This window comes from Grampus griseus (genome assembly GCF_964374135.1).
Source record: "Grampus griseus genome assembly, chromosome: 13".
In the NCBI taxonomy this organism is placed as follows: domain Eukaryota; kingdom Metazoa; phylum Chordata; class Mammalia; order Artiodactyla; family Delphinidae; genus Grampus; species Grampus griseus.
In genome coordinates, this window is record NC_139007.1 from 54,200,930 (window position 1) to 54,212,165 (window position 11,236).

The 11,236-nt window shown below is 34.3% G+C and overlaps 1 protein-coding gene across 1 annotated transcript in view; it reads left to right on the forward strand.

Annotated features, from left to right (window-relative positions):
• RSPO3 (R-spondin 3) overlaps window positions 1–10,821 on the forward strand; it is a gene marked incomplete at both ends in the record, with an annotated part of 75,899 nt that extends 65,078 nt beyond the window's left edge. The window contains one exon of the mRNA XM_082669145.1: window positions 10,628–10,821. Within this exon, the coding sequence (XP_082525271.1) occupies window positions 10,628–10,821 (194 nt within the window). The remainder of the gene's footprint in view (window positions 1–10,627) is intronic.
• Between the last annotated feature and the right edge of the window lie 415 nt (window positions 10,822–11,236).

An 11,236-nucleotide genomic window follows, 5' to 3' on the forward strand; every position in this document is an offset into this window, starting at 1 on the left:
TAATTACAAGGAGCTACCTTGTTGCTTATGGAAATGCATGTGAAAAGTATTTCTAATTAAGAACAGATATTCACACGAACAGAGTGAGAGAAAAAGTACATAAAACAGCTTGTGTTATCTGCTACAGGTGAAATACACCCCTTATTATCTTATTTACATTAATGAAGAAACTTTATTTCTTGCAAATTTTAATATAGTAGAGGCTACATGGGGTACTCTATGTTTTCTAAGCTAGTTAAGAAGTCAATAGTTTGAGATAGAATCTGTAACAAAAAAAGAAAGAAAATACTAAAACTAGTATTACTGAAACTAGTATTAATAGTGAAAACATTTGAGAATGTACTGAAGTTGCATTAAAAAAATTAGCTTTACATAAGTAATCAATAAATTGCTGAAAATACTAAATTATAACTATAAAAGAGTGTGACATCTTTACTAAAAATATGGAGTAACACACTAGATAAAACGCTTGGTAGTTGTTTTCCCCCCTGTGATGTAATTCCAGATTAGAGTTACATTTTTCCTCCATCAAGCAGTAAAAAGCTTCAAAGGAAAGAAAGAGTGGGATGTGGTAGAATGAGAATTAGACAGCACAGTCAACTCGTGCATAAAATGATAAAAGTGACTAGAATAATATCAACATTTCTTGTATAATCAATCACTGCCAATGTGTCAGCAAGTATGAGGCCATCTCCTCCTGTCAATACAACTGAGTACACAATTTGGGTAAGGGAGGAAGTACAGCACAGTCAAACATGCCTATCAACACTTCTTTTTTTGTCTCAGAAGAACAAAATTCTGAGACAAGTTCTTGGACCAAATGGAAATTTATCCAAATGAAAGTCAAATGATAAATGCCAAGAGAATATTCTTTCTTTGGAATTCTTTCAGTTCTTCAATTTAACCAGCTGGAATGAATTTTCAAGTAGCATTCTGTTCAGACTTTTGAAATGAAGGACTTTCCTGTTAATTGGAAAACTATATTTCATGAAAGATGAAGACAGTGCTCTTGGCTCAGTGACTCTCTTTAAAAAAAAAAAAAGGCGTTTGGTAGATATTTACCATAAACAGATTCCAGAACCTGTATTTCAAGTATGAAAGACTGAACTGTGAACCTACACACCTAACTGAAGAAAAATGGGAAAATTCAAATACCAGTGTTATTCTGACTAAGCTCTACATGAAAACACACTGTCATTGTGTTCTCTCATGAGAGGAATATGTGAGGATGAAAAACAGTTTTAAAATATCAATTGTTAATTTTCAGAATCAAATATTGATATAACTGAGGTTTTTGGTTCTCTAAGGTAAATGAATTGGGTAAGTCAACAAATTTAAGCGTTCTTTATTGTGTTACTTTAGCATGTGTTAGTGGGACTGGGGTAGGATGATTGTCAACTCAGAAAGATTTAGAGCAAGAGAATGAAAATTCACCAAGAAAAGTTCACCAAGAAAAACATTTTTAAGACTCAGATTTTCAAAGCAGTCTACACTTCAGGCAGTACTTTCAACTTATTGTTGACTAGTGGTATATTAAATAAAGTTGTTACATTTAAAATTTAAATTGAGGACTTCCCTGGTGGTCCAGTGGTTAAGACTCTGCATTTCCACTGCAGGGAGCCCCGGTTCGATCCCTGATCGGGGAACTAAGATCCCACATGCCGCGCAGCTCAGTCAAAAGAAAAAAAAAAAATTTAATGACACAAACGTAGGAAAAATAATTTCACAAAAATATGAAATGTTTTTTAAACATTCATTATAGTGAAGTATTAAAGAAATCATTGCCCATACTTCTTAAAGGAATCACTCAAAAGATGGTCTGACAATTGTGTATTCTGCTTTTAAAATAATTTTGTAGGAAATCCTGTCCATAATAAACTACCTTACATACTTTAAGTCTGGCAATATGCATATGATAGGAATTTTCAAAGAGGCTATTCCTAGAAAAAAACTGGGTGGTATTTTTTATATTTAAATTGCTGCAATAAATTTTTTAAAGGATGATATGAAAAAATTTTGACGTAAACATTCCATAGACTCATACATATTCTCTACCTTGATGTATAAGATGGTAGCCTATAGCAGCAGTCAACATGAGTTGAGGGTGGGCTGTGAGGAGGGAGACAAGGTAGAGAATGAGTGTTACAACAAAGATAAACACATAAATTAATTTCCAAGATACTCATTAATACTTCGAGAAGACTGGTCTCTACTGAAAATTTTGGGAGGACACTCGACAATGCTACTAGGCAGGTTTCAACGGTTTTTGAAATAGCGGTGTCAGCCACATCACTGTCTAATTTCTGAAGATAAGCAATATACACATATCCTCGTAAATTCATAAACAGTATGTGAAACAATCAAAATATCATATGCAGAGTCATTTTTTGTAAAGAGAGCAGTAATAGTCATTTCACAAGCTAGTCATGAATTTCATGGCAAAAGTAATGAACAAAATTTGACTGATTTAATAGGTGAAATTTACCAACACGTTCTTTGACAGCAAATGAAAATCAGAATAAGTTTACTTGCTTATCCAATAGATGAAATTGTATACGACCCAAGATCTAGTTCAAAACACACTATGCAAACATGCTTAGATCAGGAAATTTTCAACATGTAAATTGTATGTGATTTAGTTTCCAAGAATTTTGTAATCTAACCTAATATGCTGGGTAGAATTTCAAAGTGAAGTTAAGAAATTTTGCACTGAAAAAAAAAAAACAACACTGAACTTACTAATTTCAAGTGAACTTTCAAACAAAAGGTAGTTGATTCAAAAGAAATTAGCCCACATAAAAGAATACTAAGCTTAAAATAGTTATGTAATGTAAATCGTAATGCACTGTTATATTTTTTAAATATTATAAAATAAAATACAGGGTACCCTTTACTTTTATAATGAGTAAATTGTAAATATTGCAAATAGTAAAACATTTTGGGTTTCTTTTTTCTCCTTGCACTTTTAACTGTTCTTTTAATACTGACGACTTACAACAAGAAGGCATCACAGTATGCAGTATCCAGTATCTCTGACAGTTCCCTTGGCACTCTAGGTAATGTCCCTTTTGGGTGCAAGAAGTCCAGGGTAGCATTCTAGGCATCAGAACCATGAAGATGGACTGGAGTTGCGTTTGGGGGAAAGGCACATGGAAAGTTCTGTTAGGACGTGGAGCGAGAATTCAGAATTTCAGATCTTGAATCTTCAGTGAGTAATGAAACTATTTAAGCAACACAGGGGAAAAAAATCTGTAAAGGCCTACTGACAACAATCAATTCATAAGGAAAGTATTTGATTTGGCAAAAGCAAGTTGATTATGCTGAAGCATATTATGGAAATATAGATTCTGAAAAGTTGTTATTATTGGCGTTTATGATATCTGCCATAAAATGAAATTATTTATAATGGGACTGCCTTCAAGCCTCAGTGGGATTGTGAAATTTAAATTCATACAGTTTTTCTTTCTCTTTTTCTGATATTAAATGTAACAAAATATAAAAATCCCTGATAATTTTATTAGAATTTCAAAAATGTAATAGTGGTAGTTTTAAAAGTCAAATAAAGTTTCTAAGTTAGATATGAATGGTAAGATATATATATGTATGCAATATCCTACCTCTGTGTGATTGGGAGACGAGTGGAAATAATGAAAACTAAACAGACTTGTAGCAATAAAACAGAAGAGGGTAGAGCATGAGGTAACTGGATGGTGAAGACACAAAACATCTACTGCAAAGTGCTCTTAGGTTCTGAGGAACAACTGGCAGCTCAGGAAACTGAAGTTTCAAGAGGTCAAGTAAGTATGTTCTAATATTTACAAAACCTCTGTGTTTTCCTATGTTAGTCCACACCCGCACACTGTCTTTTCTTTTTTGTTTTTTTGTATTCAGTAGTTTAAGTGTGAAATAAAACAAGAATACAAGGATGTCGTGTCACATTGTGCTCTATTGAGACACAGTTGTGGAGGCAGAGGAACACGGTGGTTAAGAAGAGCCCTCGTTTTCCTCATCTTCCCATGGAGGTTATAATAGAGCTTATAGACACAGTGCTTGCTCTTAGAAGTATGCCTGGCACATGGAAGTGTTCATTAATTTTTAGTTATCTGTCATTGCTCTTACTATTTTTAAAAACAGACAGCTCAAGTCATCTTCTCCTTGATTATTGCAACAGGATTACTAATTGGGAGTTTAAGGAGCAAAGAGAGGAGAAACATAAATAATCCAGCTTAAGAGAAAGTTAGAAGAGTGAGGAAGATTTCCCTGAAGGGGTGACATGTGAGTACTTAAGTCTGAGTTAGAGCAAGGGATACTAGAGAATGCATTCTAGGGAAATGAATCAAACATACGGGATCTGTAAACACTGTGAGTGTGGCAGGTGAAGTGCAGAGGTGACTAGGAAGAGAAGGATGAGGTCTTCAAGGTTGCTGACTACATAAGCAGGGGCCAGGTTACAGGACAAGCATCCTGGGCGCCATGGCAAGAAGTTTGGGTTTATCTTCTTTCACGTCAGAAAATTTACACTCAGTGCCTTTCAGTCAGGACAGACTTGTTTCAGAATCCCCAAAAGAATGACACAAATAGATTAACATCTTTTACATTAACCATTTTCAATTGGTGGCAAAATGTTATTTCAGTCTTAATATCTTTGCAAAAATGGGCTCAAGGTAACTCCCCAAATTACAGCACTTAGCAGAGCATGTAATGATACATCAAATTATTTTTCTGCGAATAGTTACTCAGAAGCATCTTGGAAGTTAAATGGAAGTACAATTGAACTAATTCATGTATTAAATGATGGTTGACCCTTAAACAACTTCAGAGGGTTAATCCAAGTATAATTTATTGTTGCCCTCCATATCCATGGTTCCTCTGCATCTGGGGATTTAACCAACCAGAAGCTATAGTACTGTAATATTACTGTTGAAAAATATCCATGTATAAGTGGATCTTCACAGTTCAAACCTGTGTTGTTTAAGGATCACCTGTACAGAGTCGATAAATCAAGTAGCTTAAATTTCCATTTGGAGAAATTGTCGCCTATTTTTTTTTTAAACCTATCATTCTTTCATATTTTCCCTTTATTTGGAATAAATTCCTGAGTTAAAATAATAGCAAAGAAATAAGTGTTTCTATTTTATTAAAACAAAAACAAAACAAAAGGTTTTAATGCATTTCTCAAGTCAGTTCTATTTGGTAATAATATAGCTGAGAAGGAATTTGGCCTTGCTGACTTTCAGCTCTGTTCTTCACCACTGGGTCAGGCTGTCCTGTCCTGTGCCCACAGTTCAAAGACCCTTAAATATGTATTTACACGATAAATCATATTTGCTGAAGAAGTTATACCGTAGCAATTTCCCCTCCGTTGTGAAATTTCTTCGGTGATGTCTTAACAAAAAGGAAAAAAGTTGGAATTTTCATCCTCTATACATAAATTTCAGGTCCAACTCTAGATCCAAAATTCATCAGATTAACCCCATTTTCACACCACTTGTGTTCTTTTGAAGGTATAAAGCCTTGCCTTTCCAGTTGAATTTCCTTCTACACCCAATAAAGAGAAACTACCTAACAATAAATTTTGTACTTTTGATGGGATATTTATTTAATTGGTTTGAATCATAGATTCAGTCATATTTAGTCCTCAGTTTAGAGTGTAGGATACATTCTCAGCTTTTTGACAAAGTCTTGGAAGTGGAGCTGCTTAAGCTCAATAGCTCCCCTTAGTGGTATCTTGCAAGAAATTCACCAAGAAGCTGCTTTTATAAAGACTTGGACAGATATTTCTAAACATCTGGAAAACTGTGAACTGATATTCATAATTTGAATAATTCTCAATAAATAAATTATATTTGTGATTCTAAGGAGAACAACTCTTTTATTTATAACCGCATTATATTTAAAAAGGTGATTGAGCATTTTCTGTGGTTTTTATTTTTACTTGGAACTTAAAATACGTTATATGTAATTTAGGAAATATAATTCAGGATCATTTCCTTCTCTCTTTGTTCTTTTTAATATGTTTATTCTTTTCAGTTCATATTTCCTTGATATATTTTAAAAAGGCTATCTGCAGCTAATTTTTGTTTTGTATCTAGGTGTCTATTCCAAATGTACCTAATCAGAAAACTTGACTTAAAAATTAGTAGCTACAGTAAGTTAAAAAACATATTTGATATCCATGGGAAAAAATATAAGAAAAGAAATGATAAGCCATGTGATATGAAATAAACTTTTTGCGAGTATATGTTTAAGGAAATTGGATCTTCTGTTGATCTACAGCTATGGTTCTTAAATGAAGCTGCACATAAGAATAAACTGGGGGTGAACATGTTTTTAACTGTAGGTTCCTGGGCCCATCATGAAAACTACTGAATCATGATCTCCAGGAGTGGCACTAGGAATCTGTATTTTTCAGTCATCTGCGCTTGGAAACCTGGTCTGCAGAAGGCCCTAGGAGGTGTTTACATAAATGGCTATATACTACTGTATTCATAGAAAGTAACTTCAGGATCTCAAAAAGGTCAATCACCTACTCAATTATGTGACACTGTCTTGCAACAGAATCTTAAATAATACGCGGCTATATGGTCTTCACATAGACTTTAGCTACTCTTTTAAAAGTTAAGGCTCAAAAATAAATACCAGTCATTACCAATACTCACTTTATGGGTTTTTATTACTTATAGAAGTGTTTCTGAAATAGAAAATAAGGTCACATGTTAAACTAGTCACAGAAACACCCAAACTCTGCTTTGCTCTCAGATTCTGATACTTGCCCTTCTCCAGTTTTCAGTACCACTGGTCCTCAGGACAAACTCCCCAAATGGCAATCAAGTCCTGTCTATTGTTCCAGCTTCTCTGGGCAATATACTGTATATAAACTCTGATCAAACCAAGGAAGTCTACTTCAGTTCCCCAGATTCACCATGTCCTTGCATGCCTTCATGCCATTGACATATTGTTCTCTGCCTACCATGCCCTTTTCCCCTCTTCAGCCTGGCAAACTCTCACTAATTCTTTAAAGCTCAGCTCAAACATCACCCCATCTGGCGAATCTTTTTCGATCTCCATTGGCAGAGTTCAATGCTTTTCTTGGTCTGCAACCAGTAGATCTTGTGCATGCTTCAAATTTTGCATTAGTGTGTGACTATATTTATTGTGTCTGTCTCTATATCGCACTTGTATCCCCAGGTTTTAGCCCACTCTTTGGCATGGGATAGAGGTTTAATTTGTGTTTGTGTAATGAGTTATTAACATTTGCTTTCATTTCTCCCATGGTTAATGTGTGCCATGCACTATGCTAAGTGTTTTACAAGCATCTCACGCAATCCTTAAAAAGTTTAGCAAGTAGTAATGATTATCCACATTTTAAATATCAGACAATTAATCCCGAGAGATATCAACAACTTGCCAAAAGTCACACAAATAGCTGGTGGCAGACCTAGAATTTGAACACCATGTTTTTTTGACTCTAAAGACAGTGTTCTTTTTTTTTAATTTAATTTTATTTTTTCTTATACAGCTGGTTCTTATTAGTTATCTGTTTTATACATATTAATGTATATATGTCAATCCCAATCTCCCAATTCATCCCACCACCACCACCCCTGCCCCCCGCTTTCCCCGCTTGGTGCCCATACATTTGTTCTCTACATATGTAAGACAGTGTTCTTAAACATTACATTTCTATGCAAAGGCTCAGATTGTACTTGATTGCTAATAGCAATTTCTTTTTGATGGTTTCTATGTGAAATCCGCCCATGAGGATGGAACATCGAGGGAAGATGAACATTCTTTTAATCATTGAAACACTCTACAACACAATTCTGGTGCGCGTGTGTATGTGCACACACATAATCAATGAATGACAAAACACAAACATATATATGTAAGATTGTGATAACTGGAATGCTTAGTTTGCATAATTACCCAAAAAAGTATAAAAATAACTATTGACCACATCAATGAAAAGTCACCAGAATAGAAAAAGAAATCCTCTTTAATGAAAACCTTACCAAATTTCCCAAATTGCATGTGACTTTTTAATGGACTAGAGCCACTCTTCTGCATTTTTATTTCTTGGACAAGAGGAAAATATATTACTTACGCAAAAGGGTAGTTAGCATTTCCAACCACTAACACATGGCCTGTAAAAAGTAATAATCACATTTTTCTATTGTGCAATAGCCCTCTGTTGGGCAACAACAATGTACAATGTGCTAGTTTCCTGTTACTTTAGTAGAACCTCCCCTTTCACTCACCGCCCAGACTAAATAGTTATTCCTTGGGTAATAAAACTATGATACTGGGTTTCAAGCTATTTCCAAGAATGTTTCTGCCCATATTAAGAAATAATCATATCAGTTTGCTAATAAGCAGAAATGCACTGTAAGTTGAGTACATTGTCACATGTAGCTAGAAAACATATAAATCAATCTCTGACCAAGAAAGAAACAATATATTTTTTACATGTCCAAAACTTTATGGTTGGGATCACAGCTGTAAGATGTTGGACCATCATCAAGAGAACAATGTTAAACACTGAACTTTTGGATAATTTCCATAAAAATAACATTTTGTTTGGGGTCAGTAGTTTTTTTGGAACTTTGGAATGATTTTCACTGACAATATTTTTAGAGTTGAGCTTGCACACCTCCAAAATGCTCTTCAGAATGGAAATATTATGTAATCTAACCTTTGCAGCCATGTCCTTCAGCAAATCAAGCATACACCATAAAAACCAGCATTGCTCTCTTTCAGTTCATGCAGATTTGTGAAACCTAAATGATGGTACATATTCAAGAAAGTAAATTAACTCTTCAGTTTTCTCTATTTAGTTACTAAGTTTATGTCAGCTCTTCAAATGTGTAAAGCCAGCATAAAAAAAAAAAAAAACACCCTGAATTTCTTCTGTAGAAATCTTATCAATCCAGGATTATTCTTTTAAGTGAAAAGAATAATGGAATTGGTGAATCAATATACAACTAGTCAACCCTAGACATACAGTCAACTCTAATATTGTTTGCTCATCTCTACATATCCAAAATAATTTGACTGATATTTATTTTATGTGGTCTGAGTTCTCATTTTTGTTAACTGTCCTTTTAGAGTCCAAAATTTGGAGGTGTGTTATGTTGAGCCCAACAAGGCAAGTTTTCATAAAGTAACTGGAAGGTTTTGTAAATATAGTCTCAGGCAAAGCTAGCTGCGGCATAAAATCCAAGGAGACTGTGTTGGCCGAGTTTACGAATGCAGTATTAATATTGGTTCCTAGAATTCCATAACCAGAGCTCAAGAAAAGGAAAGCCAAACCACTGAATTCAATATTTGCAGCCTATTTCAGGACGTGAAAATATTTTGGTTCTGTCATGCAAATAATTTATCCAAAATACTTTTGTCCAAAGTGACTTTTTGTAGACCAAAACTAATTTCAGATTTTACATGGCTCAGTGTGTAGGAATACAGCCAATCAGAATTTCTCCCACACCAAGGCGTAGTTTGTTCCTAGTGTTCATTTACTATATTGATTTGAATCAGTAATTTTTCACTGGGATGTGGGTATGAATGGAGGTTACTAAAACCATGCCCTTGAAATTATTTTACGCTGTAGGTTGTATATGTAAAATGTTAACGTGATAATAAAATATCTAGTTAATTCACTAATTTGAAATTTAAAAAAACGATGCATCTAATTTGGTGCCAGACTCATGCATTTTGATCAAATTACTCTCTTCTAAAACTGTTAACAGTTCCGCGAGTCCAATAGAATAAAATCCATTTCCTCACCCTGGCTCCAGTCTTTCTTGCAATATGCTTTTCTGCATCAAAACCTTTAAAGTCGTGTTGATTCCATTTTCAGAATGCCTCAGAGTGTGAATCTGAATAAATCTGTGCTTCAAACCCAGTTCAAGGTCAAGGTCCTCAATGGAATCCAGTATATTCCAATAAATATCTACTCATTTGGTTGATAGAGACACAAAGTCCCTGCCCTGGTAGCTAATACCATAGGGTTATCGATAAGTTATAGACACAGCTACCCCTGCATGTAGAGAATTTGTGATGGAAAGTAATTTCAACATATAAATACTTGCATTAAAATATAGTTATCCTGGTATTCCTCATGAACCTTTATTTACATATTTTTTATGCAAATTAATTCTCTTTTAGTAGATGGCATGTAGATATATCAGCATATTGCAAGTATGTAACTGCTACTTGGACAATTTTGAAAACAAAATAGTGCCTTATGTAGGAGCCAGATAATGTATAGACATTAATAAATTTCTTAGATGGCAAGAAATCTATTCAATAATTTCTATTAAATATCCATAAATAGCTATCATGTAAAATAATATTCATATCAAACTTATAGCAATAGAACCATCTGGAATTCAGAACTATCATATATTAATTGCTTCATTATATGTTGTATGTGTTTCATGCTTACATTGCTTAAAATATAGCACAGCCTTCATAAAGACTAGTTGAATGAATGATTTAAATAGTAGATATTTGGTATCTGTGGGCATGGTACGCAACCTAAGAGAAATTCAACTACTTTTTAAAAACTTAGAATAACCAAATAGAACATGATTCAATGTTTTTTTAAAGGTGTATCCTTTCATTTCAGGAAAAAAAGGAAGGGAGAGAAAAAGAAAAAAACTTAATAAAGAAGAAAGTAAGGATGCAATACCTGATAACAAAGGTCTGGAGCCCAGCAGAGAAACTCCAGAGCAACGAGAAAACAAAGACAAACAGCAGCAGAAGAAGCGAAAGGTCCAAGATAAACAACAGAAATCGGTATCAGTCAGCACTGTACACTAGAGAGTCCCATGAGATTGTTGTAAACTCGTGATGCTGCTATCTCCACCAGATGCCCAGGACAGGTGCTCTAGCCATTAGGACCACAAATGGACAAAGTGTCAGTTACTGCTCAGTCTAAACAACATTCCAGATAGTTGCTATATTCTTCATACAAGCATAGTTAACAACAAAGAGCCGGAAGTTCAAAGAAGGGATGTTTTTGAATGGTTATCTTACGCGCTTCTGTGCATTTTTAAGAGACAAGAAATTTTGTACATAATCATCAATAGGCTATAAGATGTAACAACATAATGACGACATCTGGAGAAGCAACATCTTTTTCCTATAAAAGTATTTTTTTGAGCTATTTGTTTAAAGAAGCAAATGATAGTTCTGCAAATTCAAAGATGTGGTATCCCTTCAAAAGAAACAGGAG